This window comes from Rhinolophus hipposideros (assembly GCF_964194185.1).
Source record: "Rhinolophus hipposideros genome assembly, chromosome: 7".
Lineage (NCBI taxonomy): Eukaryota > Metazoa > Chordata > Mammalia > Chiroptera > Rhinolophidae > Rhinolophus > Rhinolophus hipposideros.
The window spans coordinates 96,504,497-96,531,084 of record NC_138053.1 but is presented as its reverse complement, the minus strand read 5'-3'; the positions used below and the strand labels follow the sequence as shown (position 1 = coordinate 96,531,084).

Sequence of the window (26,588 nt, the reverse complement as noted above, 5' to 3'; positions counted from 1 at the left end):
TATTCTCTTTTCTTTTTGTTCATTTTATCACACACATATATATTCTACATACAGATATACAGATATCACATGTGTATGGTATATGAGGTCTGACAATTAACTTTGTGAACTTGTTGCAACAACATTGCTATCCTTTTTTGAAATCAGAGGGATTATTGATTATGGATTTATACCAACGGGGCAAACAGTTAACCAAGTTTACTATTTGGACGTGCTGAAAAGGCTGCATGAAAAAGTTAGATGACCTGAACTTTTCGCCAACAATTCATGGCTCCTGCATCACGACAATGCACCAGCTCACAGGGCACTGTCTGTGAGGGAGTTTTTCGCCAGAAAACAAATAACTCCCTCCCTACTCTCCTGATCTGGCCCCCAATGACTTCTTTCTTTACCCTAAAATAAAGGAAATATTGAAAGGAAGACATTTTGATGACATTCAGGACATCAAGGGTAATACGACCGCAGTTCTGATGGCCATTCCAGAAAAAGAGTTCCAAAATTGTTTTGAAGGGAGGACTAGGTGCTGGTGTCGGTGCATAGCTTCCCAAGGGGTGTCCTTTGAAGGTGACCTTAGTGATATTCAGCAGTAAGGTATGTAGCGCTTTTTCTAGGATGAGTTCATGAACTTAATTGTCCGATCCTGTGTATGTGATGTGAGTAGTGAAATGAAGATCCATTTACATATTTTTTCTTTGTGGAGAATGAAGTTTTGCTGATCCATTTTAGTTATTTCTTTACCCACATCTGTCACATATCAAAATTTCATATGAGTGGTTTGTTTTGCGCTTTCTCTTCTGTCCCGTTAAGTTTTTTTTTTAATCCTTGCAGTACTGTGTGTGCGCGTACGTGCGCGTGCACGCACGTGCACACACACACACACACAATATAATTACTAAACCTTTATAACGAGTGTTTATATTAAGTAGGACAAGTCGCATTCAACTCCTTTAAAATTTCTTGGTTATTCTTGACCTTTTGTTCTTCAATATAAACTTTACGATTAGCTATGTCAATCTCCATATTAAAAAATAAAAACTCCAAAAAAACATCTCTACTGGGATCTTGTTAGTATCATATCAAACCTATTGATGTATTGCTGAGAACTGATGTTTTATGATATTTTGATATTTTCTACCCTTGAACATGGCTGTGGGAGAACGGTGTCATGTATTGGTTGCTGTTGAGAGCATCTACTGCACCCTGGAGGACATTCTCCCAGCCCCACAGCGTTTGTCCCCAGGCAGGCCCTGTAATTGAGTCTTGACACATTCATTCCCTGCTTTAATCAAGGACACTGCTGCAAGGTGATGGGGGGCAGGGTGAGACCAGCGGATGCCAGTGGTGCTCTGGGCTGAAGCACTGTCGACAGGAAGGCAAAACCCATATCCAAAGAAAATTCAAGTCAGAACAAAGTGCTGCCCCTTCCATCATGGAAGAGGTCAGTTGTAATCAGCCTTACATAGATGGCTGGCTGGACCGCCAGAGGATGGTGCATGTAAGGGGCTCAGAGTTACGGTGCTTCCTGGTTGGTGGCCATACTGAATTTTGCAGAACCAGCCGTAATTCAGTCCTGGGGTTTTGTTTCCTCAGGCATAGGACACTGTCTCTAAGGACACAGGTCCAGGTCAGGTCACAGGGGGCTCTGAGTGTCTGTATCATTTGCTCTTGCAACTTACTTGTGCCTTCAGACCTACCTGAGCCCTAACTCCTGCCTTCCCCCTCTACTTGGTGGTGGGATGCCTCTGTGGACGCCTGATTTCATGGCCTGGAGGCTCCCACCACTGTCCGTTAGTGATGGGCGGGCTCTCGGGTTGTGTGCGGACCTGGTGGTCCATGGTCAGTGTTCAGTTCCTTCTGGGATCTGGTGATAAGCCACCAACTGTTTTTCAAAAGGAGAATAATTATCTGCAGAACCACTGAGAAGTCTTTGTGAAGCACTGATGTGGGTGAAAAGTGGGAGCTTTCAGGGAAATCTGTGAAGACAAATGTGGCTAGTCACCCAAAAGGTGACTGAAGGAGGAACTCCACGGCACGGTCTCTGAGAATCTGTTGCATCTGTGTAGCCACTGCCTCTGTGCTGCAGCCAAGAGTCTGCTTGGCCACCTTTGAACTTGGGCAGAAGAGCAGGCTACGGGGCAGGGAAGAGTGAGCACTCGCTGAAATCTGCCTTGACCCCTGTGACGGCCCCCTGGCTGTCTCTGACTGTGACGACCTTAGGGGAGGACTGATTCTCCTCCCAAATCTGGCACAAATTCCTCTTCCGAGCCATTTGGAGAAAGGGGTTCTGAGAAATGGAACTCCCAGCCAAACCAACCTGACCATAGATAATTCAGCCCAACTTTAAAAATGACAGTTTCCCTCCAAGATCCACTTGTATTCCAAGCACACCACAGGTGTTGCTATGTACTGTTTTCATAATTCTTTTCAAATTTATGTTATGATTTCTTTTTCAGTCCAAAAGTTAGAGTTGTGCTTTTTATCCAACAGATATGTGGTAATTTCGAAGTTATGCTTTTATTATAAACCTAATTTAAAATTGTTGTGATCAAAGAACATGGGTCTATGTGATCTCCTCTTGGAAATTTTTTGCAAGTTGCCTGGTACATAATTTAAAAAAAATCCATGTGCACTTGAGAAGAATATTGTCCTTTCTGAGGTTGGATGTGGAATTTTGTATTTGTCAATTAGGTCAAACTTGCTAAATATGACATTTGAATCTTTGGCATTATTTGTTTTGTTTTCATTTTGTTTGCTTGACCTATTAATGGCTGGATGGAGGTGTTGAAATCTATTCTTGGTGATTCACTTACTTCTTCCTCTAGTTTTATACAATTTGAGGCTATTTTGTTAGGTTTATAAATGTTTACAATTGTTACAATTGCATAGGAATTTTTATTATTTTATCTTTATCCTTAAAGCTATTTTATATTTTGTAAGATGTTAAAATAGCATATTTTCATATTTTTATTTTCAACCTTTCTGCATCTTTTTGCTTAATCCTTTCTTTTGTAAATAGCCTAGAGTTGGGCTTTGTTTTATGATATAGTCTGTGAATCTGCCTGTTGATTGGCATGTTCAAACCATTTATTTAATCATATAATTAACATATTTGCAGTAGTTTGTACCATTTCACTTATTTGATATCTCAGTTTGGTATCTCTGTGTCAATTCCTTCTCTTTACTCTTTTATTTTTTGGCTTTATTTATTTTTTTCTTTTCTTTCTCTCAGTTTCTTCCCTCTGATGATTTGGAATTTATACATTTTATTTGTATTCTTTTGGTGGTCGCCCTTGAAATTTTATCGTCATAAATATTTCAACTTGGTCAGTCTTGACACCAAGGTCATTAAATGACCTTTGAACACTGTATCTCTAGTATTTCCTCTCCTGACTCTATTAAGCTTATTATTAAGTATTTCAATTTTGTCTTTTTAAGCCTGGAAAATAGATACTTATTATTCTTTCAGATAGACTTTGTGTGTTTAATTGTACCACTGTGTTTGCCATTGTATTTGTTCACCTCATTCTTTCATATCATGCAGTCTTTTTAGAAATATTTAATTTCCTAAAAGTTTTTTTAGAGATTTCTTTTTTCAGTTACAGTTGACATTCAATATTAATTTACATTAGTTTCAGGTGTACAGCTCAGCGGTTAGACATTTATGTAATTTATGAAGTGACCCCCCCACCCCGATTAGTCTAATACCCACCTGGCGCCGTATATAGTTATTACCATATTATTGACTATTTGCCCTATGCTGTACTTTACATCCCCATGACTATTTCATAACTACTAATCTGTACTCCTTAATGTCTTCACCTTTTTCACCCAGCCCCCCAACCCCTCTCCCATCTGGCAACCATTAGTTTGTTCTTTGTATTTATGAGTCTGTTTCTGTTTTGTTTGTTCATTTATTTTGTTCTTTAGATTCCACATATAAGTGAGATCATACATTATTTTTCTTTCTATGTCTGATTTATTTTGCTTGGCATAGTATGCTATAGGTCCATCCACATGGTCGTAATTGGTAAGATTTCATTCTTTTTATGGCTGAGTAATATTCCATTGTATATATGTACCACCTCTTCTTTATCCAGTAGTCTATTGATGGGCACCTAGGTTACTTCTATATCTTGGCTATTGTAAATAATGCTGCAATGAACATAGGGGTGCATATATCTTTTCGAATTAGTGTTTTGGATTTCTTCAGATAAAAACCCAGAAGTGGAATTTCTGGGTCATAAGGTAGTTGTACTTGTATTTTTAATTTTTTGAGGAACCTCCGTAGTATTTTCCATAGTCGTTGCACCAGTTTACATTTCCACCAATAATGCACAAGGGTTCCCTTTTTCAAATTCTCACCAACACTTGTTTGTTGGTTTATTGATGATAAGCATTCTGACAGGCGTGAGGTGATATCTCACTGTGTTTTTAATTTGCATTTCCCTGATGATTAGTGATGTTGCATGGTATATGCTTCCATTTATTTGTATCTTCTTTAATTTCTTTCTTCATTGTCTTTTAATTTTCCAAGTACAGGTCTTATACCGCCTTGGTTAAATTTATTCCTAGATATTTTATGTTTATGCAATTGTAAATTGGATTTTCTTTCTTTCTCTTTCTGATAGTTTGTTATTGGTGTATAAAAATGCAACTGATCAGGATTCTCTCTATATAGTGTCATGTCATCTGCAAGTAATGATGGTTTTACTTCTTCTTTTCCAATTTAGATGCCTCTTAATTCTTTTCCTTGTCCAATTGCAGGGGCTAGAACTTCCTGGACTATGTTGAATAAAAGTGGTGAAAGTGGACATCCTTGTCTTGTTCCTCATCTTCAGGAAAACGCTTTTAGCTTTTCCTCCTTGAGTATGATGTTAGGTGTGTGTTTGTCACATATGGGCTTTATTATGTTGAGATATGTTCTCTCTCTTCCCACTTTGCTGAGAGTTTTTTTTTTAATCATAAATCAATGCTGGATTTGGTCAAATGTTTTTTCTGCATCTCTTGATATGAACATAGGATTTTTATCCTTCATTTTGTTTGTGTGGTATATTACATTAATGGATTTGCAGATATTGAACCAATGTTGCATCCCAGGAATGAATCCCATTTGATCATCGAGGATGATCTTTTTACTGTATTGCTGAATCCTGTTTGCTAGCATTTTGTTGAGGATTTTTGCATCTGTGTTCATCAGGGATATCGGCCTATAATTTTCTTTTTTTTGTAATGTCTTTATCTGGTTTTGGAAGCAGGGTTATATTGACCTCCTAAAATGCACTTGGGTGCCTTGCCTCATCTTGAATATTTTGTACTAGTTTGAGAAGGATAGGCGTTAATTCTTCTTTGAATGTTTGGTAAAATTCACCTTTGAAACCAGCTGGTTCAGGACTTTTGTTTGTTGGGAATTTATTGGTTACTGATTCAATTTCGTTAGTAGTGATTGGTCCGTTCATATTTTCTGTTTCTTATTGATTCAGTCTTGAAAGATTGAATATTTGTAGGAATTTGTCCATTTTTTCCAGATTGTCCAATTTGTTGGCATGTAATTGTTTGTAGTATTTTCTTATAACCCTTTGTATTTCTGTGATGTCTGTTGTTACTTCTCTGCATTTCTGATTTTATTTATTTGTGTCCTCTCTTTTTTTTGTGATGAGCTTGGTTAAAGGTTTATCAATTTTGTTTATCTTTTCAAAGAACCAGCTCCTTTTCATTGATCTTTTGTGTTTTTTAGACTATATTTCATTTATTTCCGCTGTAATCTTTATTATTTCTTCCCTTCTACTCACTTTGGGCTTTGTTTGCTGTTTTTCTCTGGTTCCTTTAGGTGTAAGGTTAGATTGTTTGAGATTTTTTTTTTTCTTTCTTGATGTAGGCCTGTATTGCTATGAATTTCCCTTTTAGGAATGCTTTTGCTGTATCCCATAAGTTTGAGGTCATTGTGTTTTTATTTTCATTTGTCTCAAGGTATCTTTTGGTTTCATTGTTAACCCATTCATTGTTTGGTATCATATTATTTAGCCTCTATGTGTTTGTGTGTTTTTCAGGTTTTTATTTTTTTATTTTTTTGAATTGATTTCTAGTTTCACATTATTGTGGTCACAGAAGACACTTGATATGCTTTCAGTCTTCTTAAATTGATTGAGACTTGTTTTGTGGTCTAACATGTTATCTATCTTAGAAAACATTCCATGTGCAATCAAAAAGAATGTATATTCTGCTGGTTTGGGGTGAAATGCTCTAAAAATATTAATTAAGTACATCTGGTCTAATGTGTCATTTAAGGTTGCTGTTTTCTTGTTGATGTTCTATTTGGAAGATCTATCTATTGTTGTCAATGAGGTGTCAAAGTCCCGTACTATGACTGTAATACTGTTGATTTCCCCCTTTATGTTTGTCAATATTTGTTATATATATTTAGTTGTTCCTGTATTGGGTGCATAAATGCTTACAAGGGCTACATCCTCTTGTTGGATTCATCCCTGTATCATTATGAAATGTCCTTCTTTGTTATTTTAGCCTTTGTTTTAACATCTGTTTTCACTGATATAAGTATGGCTACTGAAGCTTTTTAGTTTGTTTCCATTTGCATGAAATAATCTTTTCCCATCACTTTGCTTTCAGTCTATGTGTGTCTTTCAATCTGAGGTTGGTCTCTTGTAGATAGCATATATGTGGGTCTTGTTTTCTTATCTACTCAACTGTCTTATGTGTTTTGATTGGCACATTTAATCCATTTACATTTAAAGTGACTATTGATAGATGCATAGTTATTACCACTTATTATTCATCTTTTTTTCTTCTTCTTAAACAAGTTCCTTTAACATTTCTTGTAACACTGGTTTGGTGGTGATGAACTGTTTTAACTTTTTCTTGTCTGGGAAGCTCTTTATCTATACTTGGAGTCTAAATGATAGCTTTCCTGGTAAAGTAACCTTGGCTGTAGGTCCTGGGTTTTCATCACTCTGAAAATTTCATGCTCATCCCTTCTGGTGTGGAAAGTTTCTGTTGAGAAATCAGCCGACAGTCTTATGGGAGCTCCCTCGTAGGTAACTAATTGCCTTTCTCTCGCTGCTTTTAAGATTCTCTCTTTGTCTTTAACCTTTGGCCTTTTAATTATGATGCATCTTGGTGTGGGCCTGTTTAGATCATCTTGTTTGGGATACTCTGTGTTTCCTGGGCTGCATGTTTATTTCCTTTACCAACTTGGGAAATTTTCCATCATTATTTCTTCAAATAGGTTTTCAATTCTTTCTCTCTCTTCTCCTTCTGGTACACCTATGATGCGAATGTTGGTATGCTTGATGTTTTCCCAGAGACCTCTTAAACTGTCCTCACTTTTTGGATTCTTTTTTCTTTTTGTTGTTCTGATTGGGTGTTTTCTGCTACCTTATCTTCCAAATTGCTGATTCAGTTCTCTGCTTTATCTAAAGCACTGTTGATTCCCTTTAATATATTCTTCATTTCAGTTATTGTGTTCTTCATTTCTGACAGGTGCTTTATGTTTTCTATCTCCATTTTTATGTTTTCCATCTCTCTGTTGAAATTCTCACTGAGATCGTTGAGCAGCCTTATAACCAGTGTTATAACTGCATCTGGTAGATTACTTGTCTCCGTTTTGTTTAGTCATTTTTCTGGAGTTTTGTTCTGTCCTTTCATTTGGGACATGTTTCTTTTTCTCCTCATTTTGATTTTCTCCCTGGGTTTGTCTCTGTTAGGTAGAGTTGCTATGTCTCCTGGTCATGGTAGAGTGACCTTATGTAATAGGTGTCCTATGGGACCCAGAGGCACAGTTTCCCTGGTCACCTGAGCCTGGTACTCCAGGAGTGTCCTTTGTGTGGGTTGTGTGTGCCCTCCTGTTGTAGTTGAGTGTTGATTGCTGTTGACACATCATTGAGTGGATGACTGGATGTCCACAGGCTGACTGGATGTGAGGACTGGCCACGACCACAGCGTACGAGCTGCTCTGTGGGGGCTGATCCATGGAGTAGGATTCACCCCAATGGGCTCTAGTGCCTATTCAGACCATTGTTTGGGTTTGGCACTTTTGAGGCTAATTGGGTGATGCTCTGTTGTGGTCTGAACTGGCCACTGGGTATGTTGCTTCTGGGGCATCTTCAGAGGGGCTCTGAAAGTCAGCTGCTGCCTCTGTCTGGCCTGGGCCTGAAGCTACAAAGTGATCTGTGTTTGATAGCTGCCGTTGTTGGACCAAGACAGGCTGCCACCAGTACCAGGCTTGGGACAGTTCTTCAAAGTCAAAGGACACCCAGAGGCCTGCTGCTGCCTGCCTATAAGGTTTAGCCAGGAAAAGAGCCTAGGGCAATATGGGAGTTGGTTGAGGAGGGGTTTTAGGGAATCACCAGGGTGGGGCGAGTGGTGTTCACCACCTTAATGCAGATTCAGATTTAGTGCCAGTGCTGATCCAGGGGCCACTCAGCATAAAAGCACAGGGCACATAGAGGCTGACAGCCACCTGCCTGGAGCCAGTGGACCTTTGAGAGCTTTTTAAGAAAAACTACAGTATGAGCCTAGGCTGGCTGCCTGTCCCCGAAAGAGCCTCTGGCAGGGCACGAGTTGGCTGGAGCCAGGTCCCAGGGAGGTAACAGGGTGAAGTGAATGGAGCTTACCAGGCCAATGCAGTTTCAGATTTTGCCATGTAGGGGAGGGCTCAACACAAGGAAAAAGGTTGTTGGGAGGCAACAGCATGGGAGGCAGGCGCAACATGGGCACAGTGGCGGCTGTCCCTCCAGCCCTTGTCCTAAGCCACACAACTCAGTTTCTTCCTGTTTGTCTCTGGTGCCTCCTGAGCCATTGTTCCTCCACCAGAGACTTGGGTGAGTACCTGCAAGTGCCTGAGTCTGTGTATGGGACCTTTAAGAGGATGCTTGGGTTTCCTGCAGCCTCTGTCTCATCCAGACAGATGTAATCCCTGCTGATTTTCACAGCAAGATGTTATGGGGCTTCTCTGCCTGGTGCTGGACTCCTGGGCTGGGGAGCTCGGTGTGGGGTTGGGGTCTCTCGCTTCTCAGGGAGGAACTCTGCAGTTGAGCTATTCCCTCCAGATTCTCAACTGCCACTTGTGGGTGTGGGACCTGCCCATTTAGAGTCTCTGCCTCTCCCATTAGTCTCCACATGGCTTCTTCTGTATATCCATAGTTATAGGACTTGTGTTCAGCTAGTGTTCTAATGGTTCTTCAGGTTGATTGTTCTATAATTTAGTTGTAATTTTGATTGTGGTCGTGGGAGGAGGTGAGCACAGCATTTACATTGCCATCTTGACCAGACCTAGAAAGGATTTCTCAGTGGTAAATTCCTACTTTGAAAAATGATTTATATGTAAATGTTTGTATTTTTGCTATTATAAAAAAAACAAAAAAACACCTGATTTTTTAGCTATACAAGGTTGACTGTTATTTTGTGCTCAATAATTTGCCATTATTGTCTTGCTGTTGAAATTTCTGCTCTCATATTAACTGTTGTTCTTTGGATGATCCTTCCATTTTCTTTGGGCACTCTTAAGATGTTCTCTTCATCTATTAACATTTTGCATTTTTATCATCATGAAAATATGTTTGATTTATTTTTTGTTTAACTGGGATTGTGGAGTTGTAGAATATTGGTTTTTGTTAGTGCTGGACAGTTCCCAACTGATCTGTCTTGATATGAAATCTCAAGTCTCTTCTTTTTGTAATTCAGGAACTCTAATCAGATATGTTATACCTTCTTATTCTTTTTATTCTATTTTCCATGTCTTAGGCTTTCTTATAATTTTTATCTGCTTACATTTTTATTGCATTATATTTAAATTATTTAGTTTATCTTTCACTTCACTAATTTTTAAAAAACTGTGTCTTTTTTTTCTATTTAACCCGATTGTTTAGCTTTTATTTACATGATTATATTTGTCATTTTCAAGTTCCGTTTTCTCTGTTTGTACCTTAGTGATTCCCGTAGTATTGTCATCCTTGAAATTGCTGCCTTCATTCCTTTCAACATGTCACATGCAGCTATTCTGTATTCTCTGGCTGTCAGTTTTGACATCTGTTATCCTTGCAAATCTAAGCCATTTACAGTAGTACCGTGGTTTTCGAACATCTTCATTGACGAACATTTCGGTTTACGAATGCCATAAATCCAGAAGTAAATGCTCCGGTTTTCAAACATGCCTCGGAAGTCAAATATGTCACGCAGCTTCCGCTGAATGCAAGATCCTGAGGCCTAGCTGTTGGCTGTTTTCAAATGTTTCAGAATTCAAATGGTCTTCCAGAAGAGATTACATTTGAAAACCAAGGTACCACTGTATTACTTGTTTTGGACCCTTGTTCTTAGTGACTCTGCTCATTCTGGTGATTTTTGTTGTAAGAGGTTGTTTGATTGTCTTTGGTAAGAATATGGACATTCTACATGAGTAAGTTTTTCCAAGGAGGAGTTTGCTTTTGTTTCCAAGATAGCTGAGATATGCCCCAGTCAAGGTCTGCTTTGGGTCCCTTTCACCATGCTCTATGTTTTGTGCTTCTGCATTCTGCCAGGCTTCTTAGCTTCCAGGCATCTCTGGCACCCCTTGTTGCTTACAATGCTTGGGTGGCTCTTGCTCTTCCCAGCAGCCCTTAGCTCCATGCCTTTGTGCACTCATTTTTTTTTTGGGGGGGGGTGTAGGGTGGGGACAGAAGGTTGAGGGGAGGAGAGGGGGAAAAGTTAGACCTTGTCTTCCTTTTGTGAAACTAGAAGTGCCTCCAGGAACATTTTGTATTTGGGGTCCGGTTCTTATAGAAGGGGTAGTCCTTTAAAGTATAATGCCTGATGTGGAACCATTTCCCATGTAAAATACTTTGTGTCTTTATCCATAATCTTAATATGTGAGTGAGAGTGCTGGCTTGTGTAATAGGAGCTGAGAATAAGTAAATATGGCTAGAGCCTAGGCCATAATTTGTGTGTATGTAACAAGTTACTTGTATAATTACAAGCAATGGATGATACATCTTCGTAAGCAGTTGGAAAGTGGTTTATCTTTCACATACCTATAATCTGCATGTTTATTTCAAATATATATATACATATACATGTATATATATATATGTATGTATGTTGTGGATTGTTCAGCATGACAAATTGACTAAGTTTTAAGTATGGGAAGGCTTTCAGTTTTTCAGAATTAGTTTTGCATTTTACATTTAGATCTATGATCCATTTTGAGTTAATTTTTGTGAACGTTGTAAAGTATGTGCCTAAATATATTTTTGGGGTTCTTTTGGCATGAGGATATCTATTTAGTTTATCTAAGATTTTTTGTTGAGAATACTATCTTTTTTCCATTGAGTTGTCTTTTTTCCTTTATCAGAGATCAGTTAACTACATTTGTGTGGGTCTGTTCTCTTCCATTGATCTACTTGTCTAGTTTTCCAATACCACCGCGTCTCGATTACTGTAGCTTTATAGTGAGTCTTGGAGTCAGGTAGTGTCAGTCCTCCAACTTTTTTCTTCTCCTTCAACATTGGGTTGGCTATTCTGGGTCTTTTTGCCTCTCCATAGAGAATCAATGTGTTGATAGGTACAAATTAACTTCCTGGGATTTTTATTGGGATTGCACTGAATCTATAAATTAATTTGGGAAGAACTGACATCTTGACAATATTGTCTTCCTATCCATGTGCACGGACTGTCTCTCCATTTATTGAGATGTTCTTTATTTCATCACAGTTTTATAGAAATTTTTAATCAGAATTTTTATTTACTCTTTTCACACCTCATTGTAAATAAAGTATCACTATATATGTGGCAAAGAGTGAAACATGTATTTTCTATTATATCACACACATGTATATTATGTGTGAGTGAATGAAAATATATAGCTGCATGCATACACCTGCACTCAAATATATGTCATAGCTAAAGGCTGATTTCTTTTTGTCCAATGACAACCCTTTCAAATAATTTGTGGTGATAAAGTAAATTGTTATTTAGAATGCAAAATGGGCATCATTCCAATAATGAATAGTCACGCTAGCCTTGGCGAGCAAGTACTGAGATTTGAAGGGAAAAAGGACGTGCTGGTCATCACAATAACAGTCTCTCTTATTGTGGGACGCCTGTCAGGCACAAATACCCACCGACCACGCCATGTCCCTACTGCTGTTCACAGGAAGACCCAGACTTAGTGGGGCTCAGAGCTCACCCCGACTCACGCAGAAGGAACTGACAGAAACGGTTTCTACCTGCAGTCTCTGGGACTTCAACACACTTCACTAAATATATATTTTTTATAGAAAAGCAGTGTTTTACATTAGATTGGCCCTTACCATCTAAGTGAAAAATAGTACTGTTTAATGAGAAATAAAAAAATGCACGTGGAAACGAAGGGAAATACAGACAATCTGTTGCTCCATGAAAAAGCCTCTAAGAAACAAAAGAGCTGTCACATAATAAATAAAAGAGATGGGTATTTAATAGGTCTAGCAATTAGAAGCCATCCAAAATTACCAGAAAATGCATTGAAAATGAAAGAATAGTGTTGGAAGAGAGCGATAGGAACCCATTATCATAACAGTAGATGATACCATGCCCAGCATCTCCCTTTCAAATGCATTTTAGTGTGCTTCATTTCGTTTGTATTATATGGTACTTTTTCTTACCTTTTTAAAGGCATATTTTAAAGTCCTTTAAGTACATTTTAGTACTAATAAAGGCAATTTAGTACATTTCATTTACTTTGCATTATGTCATATTTTTTGCATGAAGGGAGAAAGGGTTGGGGTACATAAACATATTTAATCTAGATTAACAATGTTTTTAATGTTTTAGGTTGCTTTATTTTAAGCTACTCTGTTTGTTTTACACTCTGAATTTTGAAAACTCAACCAGCTCCAGAAGAAAACAGCCACGGGGTGTGTCTTGTGGCTTCATTCATTTTCCCGTCCACGGGGAGGGAGGAGGACCATGGCACACAAGGTCTCAGGGCATTCCTTTATTCAGTTTTCTTTGCCTTAAGAAAAATGCGTGATGCCAACAGCGAGACTAGGAAAGAATGTAGTTTATAAGCTTATACATTCTTTAATGAATACTCTACTGTTTTTCCTTGACACTCTTACAAAAGATTCTATTTTGTGGAGACATCTATATTAAAACTTGCTCGGAATTATAGTTCAAAGGGAAGTGCAGAAATAAGTGATGACTGTTCTCTTTCTAGAAGAGCCCCTATCCTTTAGTGGGCTCCAGTTTTCCAGGGGGTCGGGTCAGAGGCCTCATGAGCAGCAGCTGACCATCTCCGCCGTTGGCCATCGGGGAATCTGCTTCCCCACTGAGGTGCGGAACACTGCTTGAACATCCTCCTCCGATGTGTGGAAAAGACCTGGTAATGTTGGAATCTGGTGAGCAGGATTAGGCCACCAGCCCCCCCCCCCATCACATTATGACTGAGGGGCGTTCCTATGCTCCTTCCTCCCTAAAATATATATTCACAGTTATAGTTTATAAGTGTGTCGGCATGAAGGATTATGTAATCTTTGACCGTAAAAGCTTGTGGGGGTTTTTCCCTTCTGGTTTATTCGGGGACCCAGGTCCTGTATCCCCTGTGCCTAGTGGGAAAGTCACCTTGAAGCCCAGACAAGTCAGTTCTCAATGATGAAGACCCTGATATTTAAAAAACGAAAAGTGAGGTGGAACTGTCATGTTTCAAGCCTCGCACAGCATGACATCTTAGCCGTGTCCCCAGCACGGTGAGCACCTGGGTCCTTGTCTACAGTTACCCCTTTTAAAAGGAAGTGCAGGAAAAGTGCCTCCAGGTAACCCAGTTTGTCCTCCACTTCCTGGAGGGACGCCATCACAATCTTTCTGTCCCTGTAGCTCCTGATTTTCACTTTATGTATATTTTTGTACCATTTTCAGTCTTTCTGGTGAAATAAGAGCCAATAAAGTCAACAGTTGTTTCTCCCCTACGGAGTTAATGAAATAAATGAAAAGTCACACTGGGAAAACAGTTGTCCTGGTAATCCCTTAGCTTTCTGTCCATAGCTCAGCTAAGTTTATTTTGGGAGATGTAAAATAAAATCAGTTTCCGTGGCTCCCTGTGTGCAGCGATCCGAATCTCAAATCCCATGTGCCCAGCGGACATGCTGTCGTGTCCATTTTACGTTGACTTGGGGTGTCTGAGTGCTAGGGAGCCCTGGCAGCTTGGTGGAGAGCTGATACCCTTTTGCAATGATTGTCTCATGTGTCTGAGGGTAAGAGTACAATGTAGGCACTTAATCATGGGCAAAAATAGCCATGGAGGGAGAGAATAAGAACATCACATTTGATCCTCTTTCTTTTACCAGTTCTGGAAACACGTTTGTTTCGTCACTCGAGAGCTGGCCCCACTTGGTGTAGCCCATCATCTCTGCACAACCAGAGGGCGGAATACAGACCCTAGGTCCCTGGGCTGGAGGCCCGGTACTCTGTCCCTCACTGGTTCGGTCACCCCATGGCAACTCATTTTCATTCTTGGTGTTCCAGTTTAATCCCCTGTACAGTATTGCTAACACCAGTGCCCCCTCATAGGGCTGTCATGAGTATTAAAGAGATTAATACATGTAAGAGCACTTAGCCCAAAAATGCATCTAGTGGTATTTCCTAGGGTTGTTGCTGTCGTCATTTCCCCAAGTGTTACTTAACACCCATATAACAGAGAAAGAAAGAGAGGTGGAGTCATCAGGGTGAGCCTGGGTCCCTTTCTTCCCTCCCCTTCCATGTTGACTTGCACTGGGTGTGGTTTGATGTCTGTGGTCAGTGGTTGATGTCTGGATGAGGCCATCTCCAGTGTGAAGTTATAACTGCTCATGTGGTGAATGAACCTGGTGGCAACTGGGAAAGCGGAGGGGTTCACCAGGCTCCAGCCAGTGTTAGAAGGAGCCACCACATAAATCCCAGCTTTTACTGTAACTACTAATATTCTAAAACCCAGTGGAAGTTCTCAGGGCCTCGGGCAGAAGGATGGTTTTTTTTTGATTGACATTTCTTTGGGTGTTTCAGGAACTGAACATGTTGGGTGAGGATTGAAGACCTCAAACTGCGTTTCATCCTACAGTGTGTGCTCTTCACAGTCAGGTTCCAGCATAATGTTTTGCAGAAGCTAAAGCCTAAACCCATGCCTGTATCATCAATGGAAGCATGATGTCTCTTACATTGTGCTGAATTGTGTGGAATTGAAGTAGTGTGCCTTTTGGGGGCGATGGTTAGAAAGAGATACAAGGTGTGATCAAAGAATATGGTGAATGTTTAAATAAATAAAAAATTACAGTACAAGACACATTGCCATTAATCCCCCTCAAAATACTCCCTCTCTTTTCAAACACACTTATCCCATTGTTCTTGCCACTTTCTGAAGCAGTTCTGGAAGTCCTCTTTCATGAGTGTCTTTAGTTGAGCTGTTGTGGCTGCCTCGATGTCCTGAATCGATTCAAATATTTACCTTTCATGGTATTTTGACTTTGGGGAAGAGCCAGAAGTCACACAGTGCCAGATCTGGTGAATAAAGTAGATGAGGATACACCATAATATTTTTAATTGACGGAAATTGCCATACCAGAAACAACATGTGACATGGAGTGTTGTCATGATGGAGGATGATTTATGGCACACTTTGAAACACACCTTCTCTTAACTGTAGCTCACACCTCACTGCACCAAACAAGTTGAAACTTGTCACACACTGTGACTAAGTTTCGACAGCCGTTTCCCATATTGAGGATCCCTGCCTTTCTGTTGGCTGGCACCCGGCAGCAGCATTCACCATATTTTGTGATCACAAAAGAAAGGCTCCACACATCGCTTCTGGTATATGACAATTTCTGTCAAATAAAAACATTACGGTTTGTGCTCATCCACCTTATTTCATGAATCTGGCACTGTGTGACTTCTGGCTCTTTCCCAAAGTCAAAATGATTCAGGACATGGAAGCGACCACAATAGCGCAACTAAAGACACTCATGAAAGAGGACTTCCAGAACTGCTTCAGAAAGTGGCAAGAACGATGGGATAAATGTGTTGGAAGTGTGGGGGGGTGTATTTTGAGGAGAGTTAATGGCAATGTGTCTTTTGCTGTAATAATTTTTTTAATTTAAACATTCGCTGTATTTTTTTTATTATACCTCGTACACAGAAAATGAGGATTAGTGTGCAGATGTGGATTTTAAAAACATGCATCAGTAAGAGGCTAGTAATAAACACCTATCTGCTCTTTGCTACTGGAGCTCGAAAGAGGTGGGGAAGGAAACTAGAAAAATGGCTTTTCCTCCAAGTATTTCCCACTCTCTTCTCTTCTATAATTAGTACTTTCTGTCCCTTCTCTATTAACCTGTGATCCCGTTGAAACAGTAATTGTCATGTATTGAAATAAGAGCTCATCACTTTGGAGACTGCGATAGTTTTTAGATTTTTTAAAAATAAAACATTTCAAAAAACTCAGAAACCTTGGTTTTCTATGGCCAGGGCGTGTCTTACCCTGTGATGCAGACAATGAAGTTAAGTCGATTGTATTATTTTAACCTGATATTATGTTTTTGCATTCTCTTTTGAATAAAATCCATTTCTCCATTTTCCAGGGAAAATTTAAATTTGATGGCATAGCTGTTTTGCATACCTTAGGTGTCTAACCCTGGTATATTTATATGGGAAAGCATGGCTGTTTCATAGGAAAATTACATTTTCAGAAGTTCAAACTGTTCTGCTTCTGAAATAGCTTTTAAAACTCAATATATTTTGACCCTGCTGAATGTTGCTCACATTTCGATAACTTAAATCATCGCTGCCATGCTCTTTCTGAACTGTACCTTTGCGATGTTTCTTTCTCTTAGGAAGTTGAAGACCACGTGGCGTTTTTAATCACAGTTCCCACGGCCCTGGCGATTTTCTTTGCGATATTCCTCCTCGTCTGCATTGAGTCTGTGTTCAAAAGGCTGCTCCGCCTCTTCTCGGTGGTGATATGGGTCTGTCTCGTGGCCATGGCGTACTTGTTCATGTGCTTCGGAGGCACCGTCTCTCCCTGGGACCAGGTAAGGTGTGAACCTGGTTTTTATCTCTTCTTCAGCTGCTCTGCTTTGTGACGTCCTGAATTCTGTGAACTGGGCCGTAAACTGTAACTGGGAGACCTTTCGCCGAAAAGCAGGTCTTTTGGAATAGTTGTCTTAGCGGTGACCTCCTGTCTGAAGTCACATGATGCCCAGGGCCCTTAGTCCCGCCCGCAGCCAGGGCGCACGCCTGGGTCTCACTTGTCACTGATTTTAGATGGCTAAGTCTGAGTTTACACTTCACACCACAGTTCAGTAGATCCATCTTCTCCTGGTCCCTGAGTTTCCTGTTATTCCAGAATTCCTCTGGGATGGGAGCCGGACCTTGTGCTGCTAATCCTCCAAGACTGGTAGTTGCCCTTGAACCCTTTCTCAGTCGCTGGATCTTACTCCTTAGAGAATTTCGTGACACTGATTTGGTATGAACATGATATGTTACAGCGATAGGATCACTGCCATACCTGTTGGGAAACCCCCCAGCTCTTCATGTTGAACCTGGTGAGGCTCTTGGCTTAAAAAGTGGCTCCGTCTGGAGGATGGTAGGTCTTTCCGAGAGTGCAGTCTAATGAATGGATGTCCCCGTTATGCTCTTGCCACCTGGCTGTATCCCGCTGACCCCTGGACTACACTGTGTATTGTCCAGGGCTTACGCAGGTCCCGCTTGCAGATAGGGGTGTACAAGCGACCAGCTTCAAGCTCATAATTGAAGCCTTGGGGTGCTACAGCTACGCAGGGAGAGTGAATTCAGCACTGAGTTGCTAGGGACCCAGGAGCCAGAGTGGGAGAGGAACAGGAGCCAGGAGTGGGTAGAGGAGGAGCCATCCTTGGGAACAGAGGACCAGTAAGGGAGAGTTGCTGTAGGGGCCAAGGGAGAAGGCAGATTTGAGATGGGAATGGAGAGAAGTGTCGCAAGTACCTGGGCAAGGGATGCAGCATTCCTGGTGTGCCTTACTTGGAGAGGCCCTAGTTGAGCTGAAAGTTGAGGTTTCTGGCAGGTTCTGTCAGTAAGACATCCCGTGAGCTTAGCCAAGCCATCATCATGTTTGGGCCTCAGTTTCTTCTGCAAAGGGAGAGGAGTGCAGTGAGTGAACTCAGGTTGGTTTCTCTGGCTCCAAAGGACACTGTCGTAGTGGGCAGGAGAACTGGTGGCACCAGCTTTCCTCTCTTGCCGCTGCCTGGAGAGGCTCCAGGGGCACTTGCTGTCTCCTTGTCATTCTTGCCTTCAGGCCCCTTGGAGGGCTGGGCACACACGTCGTGCTCGGTCCTCTCAGCCTGTACCCCAGCTCTGCCTCTCTTGGTCATGTGCCTGCTCCCCGGTCTCACCCAGCTGCCTTTCCTGGTGCATGTGACCTACAGCCCCTCCCACCTTTGTGCACACACCACACAGAAGGAGGAGACCGGTCAACAGCACGTGTTTCCTGACCTGTGGCCTGGGCCCACCGGCCCCTCCTTGCACCAGTGCCACTTTATTTAAGCACCTAGCCTTCAAAGGAGCCTTACTATCTGGAAGAGCAAGCACCCCCTCCTTTTTCTTCTGTTTTCCCATTGTTCAGAATTTCCTCAGAAATTCACTTTCCACATGAATTATAGAATCTGCCTGTCATGTTCAGTGCATACTCAGTTGGGATCTGGATTTAAATAAATCATGTGGCGTTTCCTAGTTTTTGCTTTGAAAGATATTTAACAACTAGGGAATAATAAAAGGATACTATAAAAAAGCCCCGAGATTTGCCCTTTTTTTGCATTGTCTTTCTGTAGCATGACATGGCATGTCTCTCCAGTAATTCTGGTTTTCTTTTATGAGTCTGTCTTCCATAGATTATTTTTTTCTTCATGAAATCAGTAGTAATGTTCCTTAGACTTATTCTGAGGTACCTAAATATGTGTTTCTATTTCCTAAAAGGGTTTTTTTTTCCTTTTTTTTAAATTGCCTTTTCTATTTAACGTCTATGCATAAGAATACTGTTGCTTTTTGATGCTGAACTGTCTGCAGCCAGTCTGGTGACTCTCCTTAGCTCTATTGGTTTATCTGAGAGTCTCAGTTTATTTATAAAGACAGTATTGCCATCTCCACATAATGAACATTTCTCTCCCTTTCAAATCCTTACTCACTCTCCTCTCAGGTGCTGCGTGGTCTGTGTTAGCCAGGACTTGCCATGTAATGTCCATTCAGAGTGACAGTGGCATTGGACCTGTTTCCATCTTAACTGGGACATCAGTAATTTCACCAGTAATGTACTGTTTGTTTGATTGTTACTATTATTTTAACAGAACCAGTCAGTCTAAGGACCTCCCATCTGTCTGGAATGTTCTTCCACAGCTTGTTGACTTCTGTGTTCCTTTCATTAACCTTATGGAACCCCCCTCTCAGAGCAGCCTTCTCCGACCTCCCAGTGCCACCCCATCAGGCGACACCCCTCACCCTGCTTCCATTTCCCCATGGAACTGATGATGAATTATAGCACCCCAAATCATATGACATATCCCTCGCTTTGTTTATGGGTGGTCTCCCCGCAGAAATAGAATCTCATGGGCAGGGATGAGACTCTTTCCACGCCGTGTCTTTGCACCTCTGGGAGTGCTCCTCTGGGAGTGCTCCCCCAGCATCAGGCTCCCACAGCGACTCGCACAGCGTCTCCACCAATGGATGGCTGCATTTTTTCATCTCCACATTTTTTCTTGTTGGATTGTTTGTGTGTGCACTTGTTCCGTGTTTGCCTATCTTTTGGTTTTATGACGTACATTTTGGTCTTATTGATGTTACCCACATGCTTTAAAAACTCTTTTAAGCACCTTAAATGTGCGTATCTCATAGTTGTTTCGAGACTGGTTTGTCGCACGTGGCGTTTGTTGGCTCACTCTCTGTGTTAGGTACTCCTGGGTGCTTTGATATTGCTGTGGCCGAGCTCACGTTGAGTAGGATCTGCCCACCTCTTCTCTCAGATGTAATCCCACCATGTCACAACTGCCTTCCTCACGCTACCAGGGCGCCAGGCAGAACTAGCTTATGAGGAGACCTCAGCCCTGTTGACATTGCAGGTGGGGTGGCCAGTCCAGCTTATGTCCTTGGCAAGTTTCAGGGACACAGCTGTGTCTGCCTGACGCTCAGAAAAGGCCACAGCCAGGCAGGGTGCAGCTATTTTTGGTCACTCTTCCTAAATTGGGGGCGTGGGCAAGGTGTGTGCCTCATGCTGTGGGCCTGCCCACACCCCTTGCCAGAAAAAGGACACTTTGGGTCCTATTCTTCCAGAGGAACTTGAAATCCTCCCCAACCCTCTTGGCCACACCTGCTCTGTTCAACAGGCATGCGGATTTAAAATGAAATGGTTCTGTCTTATTAGCATAAAAGTCTGGCATCTTTTAATATTGGCAGCACAGATATAGATCTCTTCGTGAGCTCTCCCGTTCTAGAAGTGTGACAGTAGGTTCACTGTGCTTAAGGAATTGTGTGCAAGAGTGCTTCCCACTGGAAGACGGTTCAGTTAACACCCTTGCTGTATGGGGTGCAGGAATGAGCGTGCTGCACAGACGGGAGAGAATCTGTGTAAGACACCACTGCTCACACCAGTGGCTGGTTTGGGGGTTCCCGAGGTGACCCTGAGGTTTGCTAACTTGCTAGAAGGACTCACAGAATTCGCTGAAAGCTGTGATGCTCACAGTTATGGTTTATTACAAAGAGAGACTACAGATGAATGTCAGCTAAGGGAAGTGTCTAGTAAAACTATAAAATGGGGACTTGGGCTGCACTACGTCTGGGCAGTGGTATGTGACACTATGCTTGGAGCACTGCCTGCCGGCGACACTCAGCTGACCCTCTGTGCCCAGAACTTTCACTAGAGATCAGTCACACTGCTGCATGGCTGGCCTTTAGTCCCTAGCCTCCTGGAGGCTGGTCTGATACCTGCAGTCTCCAGCCCTCTGTGGGCAGAACTCACACTGCATGGCCCTGGGTCCCCATCGTAAATCACATTTCAACTGTCTGCTGGCCCAAACCCCAGGCAAACAAAAACACTCCCTCAAGCAGGGCATTCCAGGGGCTTAGGTACGACTTGCCAGGAGCCCAGGGCAAAGGCCAGACCTTTCTTAGGTAAGGTGGATTCTTCTGTGCAAGGATGGCTTGAGTGTACGTCTCAGCCATCACCATCTCCAGTATAGAACACAGTATAAACAGGCAGTACTAGCGTCGTCTGGCCTGCACGTGGCCCTGTTCTGAGTGCTTTCCTTACATAACCTCAACACCCCCTCACAGCTCCATGAGGTGGGCACGCTCACACTCAGGCTTTACAAGTGTGGAAACAAAGACACAGGGCGATGAAGTACCTTGGTCGTGAGAAGAGGTGATTTCACCCCCTGGGGACATTTGTCCATGTCTGGACACGTTTTTGATTGTCACAACCTGGATTGGGGGGATACCACTGCCACCTAGTAGGAAGAAGCCAGCGATGTTGCTCAGCATCTCACAAGGCATAGGGCAGCACCCATCACAAACAATTGACCAGCCCCAGATCTCAGGGTAGCACGTCTGAGAAACCCTGTCTTATGAAACACAGTCCTTCAATGATACCTTTATTCCTTTTAGTTTGAGGTGTACAAAACCATGTAATAGTTAGACATTTATACCCCTCACAAAGTGATAACCCCTCTCCCCCAATCAACTACCCCTCTGACATCATTTATAGCTGTTAACAAGTCCATTGACTCTATTCCTTATGCTGTACTCCACATCCTGTGACTCATTCTCTCTCTCTCTCTCTCTCTCTCTCTCTCTCTCTCTCTCTCTCTATATATATATATATATATATATATATATATATATATATATATATATACATATATATATTTAATTATAGTTGACCTTCATTATTATTCAACTTCAGCTTCAGGTGTACAGTACAGTGGTCAGGCATCTATACCGTCCATGAAGTGGTTTCCCTAATAAGACATGTGCCCATCTGACACCTACAAAATCTTTACATTATTGATTCTGTTCCCCAAAGTGTCTTTCCTATCCCTGTAGCAATATTGTTACTACTAATTTGTACTTGCTAATCCCTTTACCTTCTCCCCCATCCTCACACCCCTCCCATCTAGCAACCATCAGATTTTTTCTCTGTATTCTGAGACTGTTTCTGTTTAGTTTGCTCTTTTATTCTGTTCTTTAGATTCCACATTTAAGTGAGATCATATGGTATTTGTCTTTGTCCATCTGACTTATTTCACTTAGTGTAATATTCTTTAGGTCCATCCATATCATTGCAAATGGTAAGATTTCCTTCTTTTTTATGGCCAAATAATACTCCATTGTATAAATGTACCACGGGCATCACGGTTGTTTCCATGTCTTGGCTATTGTGTATAGTGCTGCAATAAACATAGGGGTGCATAATTTTTTTTTTGCATTAGAGTTTTGGATTTCTCTGGATAGATACCCAAGAGTGGAATTGCTGGGTCATAAGGTAGTTCCATTTTCAATTTTTTTCAGATACTTCCATACTGATTGCCATAGTGGCTGCCCCAATCTACAATCCCACCAATGAGGGTTCCCTTTTCTCCACATCCTTGCCAGCACTTGTTGTTTGCTGATTTATTGATGATAGCCATTCGGACTGGAGCGAGGTGGTATCTCATTGTAGTTTTTATTTGCATTTCTCTAATGATTATTGAGGTTGAGCATTTTTTCATATATCTGTTGGCCATCTGTATGTCCTCTTCAGAGAAATGTCTATTCTTGTGCTCTGACCATTTTTTAATTGGGTTGTTTGGTTTCTTTTGGTGTTGAGTTGTATGAGTTTTTTTGTAAATTTTGGATATTAACCCCTTATCAGATGTTTCATTGGCAAATATCTTCTCCCATTCAGTAGGATGCCTTTTTGTTTTACTGATGGTTCCTTTGCTGTAAAAAACCTTTTTAGTTTGATATAATCCCTTTTGCTTCTTTTGCTTCTTTTGCTTCTTTTGCTTCTTTTGCTTCTTTTGCTTCTCTTGCTTCTCTTGCCCAAGGAGATATATCAGTAAAATCTTACTAAGAGTAATGGCTGCACATTTACATCCTATGTTTTCTTCTAGGAGTTTTATGATTTCAGATCTTACATTTAAGTCTTTAATCCATTTTGAGTTTATTTTTGTATATGGCATAAGGAGGTGGTCCAGCTTAATGTTTTTTGCATATGTCTGTTCAGTTTTCCCAGCATCATATATTAAATAGACTGTCTTTGTCCCAATGTAAATTGTTGCTTCCATTGTCACAGATTAAATGACCATTGATTTATTTTGGGGCTGTCTATTTGGTTCCATCGATCTATTTGTGTTTGTTTTTATGCCAGTACCATGCTGTTTTGATTACTATAGCCTTGTAGTACAATTTGATGTCAGGTAGTGTAATACCTCCCACTTTGTTCTTATTTCCTCAAGATTGCTGTGGCTATTCGGGGTCTTTTATGGTTCCACATAAATTTTAGGATTATATGTTCTAGTTCTGTGAAAAATGTCATTGGTAATTTGATAGGGATTGCATTGAATCTATATATTGCCTTAGGCAGTATGGACAGTTTAAATATATTAGTTCTTCCTATTCATGAGCATGGTATGTGTTTCCATTTATTTGTATCTTCTTTAATTTCTCTCTTCAGTGTCTTATAATTTTCTTAGTACAGTCTCTTACTTCCTTGGTTAAACCTATTTCTAAGTATTTTATTGTTTTTGAAGCAATTGTAAATGGGATTGTTTTCTTAATTTATCTTTCTGATAGTTTATTATTGGTATATACAAATGCAACTGATTTCTGAATATTAATTTTGTATCCTGCTACTTTACTAAATTCATTTATCAGTTCTAATAGTTTTTTGGTGGCATCTTTGGGGTTCTCTACATATAGTATCATGTCATCTGCATATAATGATAATTTTTCTTTCTCCTTCCCATTTTGGATGTCTTTTATTTCTTTTCAACGATGCCTTTTGAAGAACCAGTTCCTAAATCCTCAGTGAATGGAACCATATGGAGTTGCCAAAGCATGACTTAAGAGTGCTGGTGCCAGTTTTGATCGGACAAAAAGGAGTAACTTTACAGTGTGTGGCCCTGAGACAGGACAGGTAGGCAGAGGGGTGGCAAGCTTGGAGACTGGTCTGCACCTGGGGAAATAAGGAAGACGGAAAAGAAAAACATGTCAGGTGATTTGTCTTCTCAGCCTTGAAGACATGTGGAACTTCCCCATCAGTGGTGTTTTAATTCAGCCCCATCTTGAAGTCCCTTCTACCCGGTGCTGCCAGCATCCAACCCAGCTGATGTTTGTTCTACACAGCTGCCTCTTGGATGAAAAAAAAAATGTTAAATGATATTTTGTTGATGGTTCCAAAGACAGAGTGAAGTTGGGTGGTAAATTGCAGAGTTTTGGCTCCAGCTGTTTAGTGGCAGCATCTGAGTTTTGGATGGAAGGCCAGTCTGCTTGCTTCTTGCTGGAACTGATTGGTGGAAACACCCTTTGTTTGTGCTCTGACTTTCCCAATGACACAGTAGTAGAAAGACAAAGAGGGTGGTATTGTCACTATTTTATCTTACTGTTCTGACTGGTTTAAACACATGTGAGCAAATTTGAGCTCAAAATTAGTAGAAGGGTATGTAAGGTATTTGTTCTGTTAAGTCAAGTAAGTGGATAATTTCTGTTTTTTAAATAAATCCGTGGTAGTGTGTATAGGGTGGTTCCTTCCCTCTTCTCCGAATACACAGCACAGATACATAGCATAGCAATGCTCCCTGTCTGGAAGACTCTAGACCATGGGTCCTTCCTGACAGGTAAATCTTAGGGAATGAGGCATAATCGAGGTTGCCAAATCATGTCTCACAGCTTGGTCCAGAAGTCTGAAATCAAGGTGTAGGTGGAACCACGCTTCCTCTGAAGGCTCCTGGGGAGGGTCCTTCCTGCCTCTTCCAGCTTCTGGTGGTCACCCTCAATCCTTGGTGCTCCTTGGATTGTAGACATGTCATTCTGCCCCCCTTATCACATGCCATTCTTGTCTGCATATCTCTTCTCACAAGGACATCTATCTATGTTCTGATCTTAAAGTGATGACTTCTGCAAAGACCTTAGAATAAGGTCGCGTTCACAGGTCTTAGAATTTGAGGTTAGGACTTGAGCATTCAAGTCATGACGTCATTTCACAGGAAGGAACGCACGCTGTTCCCTAAGTGGGTGCCCTGCTGTGGCAGGAAGCCACCTCCATCTTGTGGCATGTTGTTCTAATAGCCATTCCCTGCTTCATAGGTTTTGATAACTTCTCCTGATGTCAACCTTCACTTAAAGGGCAGATCCACCTTGGAAATATACGTACACCATGCGAGTTTTGATGCTTTTCCAAACCCGTGTCTATCAGGAATCAGAGACATTCGTGTGTGTGAATGTCCTGTTGAAATAAATCCCAATTCACGAATAGAAAGAGAAAACAACTTGAGGGTCTCATTGCCATGTACGCGAATGGAGATGTGTGAATGAATGAATGTGCCTCAGAGACCGTGGTTTATCTCTGCTGTCTGAGTAACAGAAACACTTCTGTTGGGTTCCTACATTAGCGACATTGAGTAAGTCTTTCTTGCCTGATACAGTTTTGTAACATGTTTGGTTTACTTGGTGAAGCTACGCTTCTAGATACTGCTTTATTTAATGACTTTATAACAAGACAGTTTCATTTCATCTCAGATGATCATGACTGACTTAGGACCCTCCCTCTGAGATGGGAATTCCATTTGGGAGGTGGCAGGACAGGAGGGCAGTCACCAAAGTGGCTGACGCTTATATGCAGAGGTGCTGGGTTGGCTGAGTGAGAATACGAGGGCTGTGTTATATCTGCATTTGATGCATTTTCTGATCCCCTCATACTAAAAGCTCACTGAGTAGAGTTCAGTAAACACTTCTATTCTGACAACCTCACTTCAGTCTTGGCAGGGAGACCATGCCGAAATTGTTGCAAAGATTTGTTAAATTACCAACCTGAAAGGCTAACATTTTGCTCCAAAAGAAGAGACTGTCTTTGTCTTATTACCAAAAGGATGCCAGACATTCAGGATGGGCCTGTGTGTGGTTTCTGACAAAAATAGGACATCAGTGTGCAAACATCATTTTTTTTTATTGAAAGTGGGTGAAAATGTAAGAAAATAAAGGCCTGTCCTACGCTTTGAAATGGTACAGAATTAGTTTGCTTTTCGTGCAGTCACCTGGAATACTATTAAAGAATGTATTTACCGTGCAAAGAAGCTAGGAGCATGTGAATGAAAAGAGACAAATCCAGCCTGTCCCTATGTACGCAAGAAGCCCAGCCCTGGCTGCTTTTGTGCACCAAGGTGATTTCCCAGGGGTCATTTTGGAGTTAATATGAAGAAGCACACACGTGAGAATAAAAAGTAATATAAAAAATATTCTAATTAACAACAGAGATGAGGGTTTTTAATTTATTGTTGTTGTTTTTAATGGTAAAATGTGGGTTTTAAGAAGGTGCAACAGTGCGGGCCAGCCTGAAATATTGTTATTTTGAGATGCCCCACTTTTCTGCTGTTTAA

General features: G+C 41.1%; 1 protein-coding gene across 5 annotated transcripts in view; it reads left to right on the top strand.

Moving 5' to 3' along the window:
- ADCY2 (adenylate cyclase 2) overlaps window positions 1–26,588 on the top strand; it is a 370,893-nt gene that overhangs the window by 7,194 nt on the left and 337,111 nt on the right. For all 5 annotated transcript variants that reach the window (XR_013993678.1, XM_081054221.1, XM_081054223.1 and 2 more), the window contains exon 2: window positions 16,827–17,024. Coding sequence is in view for 4 of the 5 variants with exons in the window: in XM_081054221.1 (XP_080910347.1) it covers window positions 16,827–17,024 (198 nt within the window). In the remaining variant the exon portion in view is untranslated. The remainder of the gene's footprint in view (window positions 1–16,826; window positions 17,025–26,588) is intronic.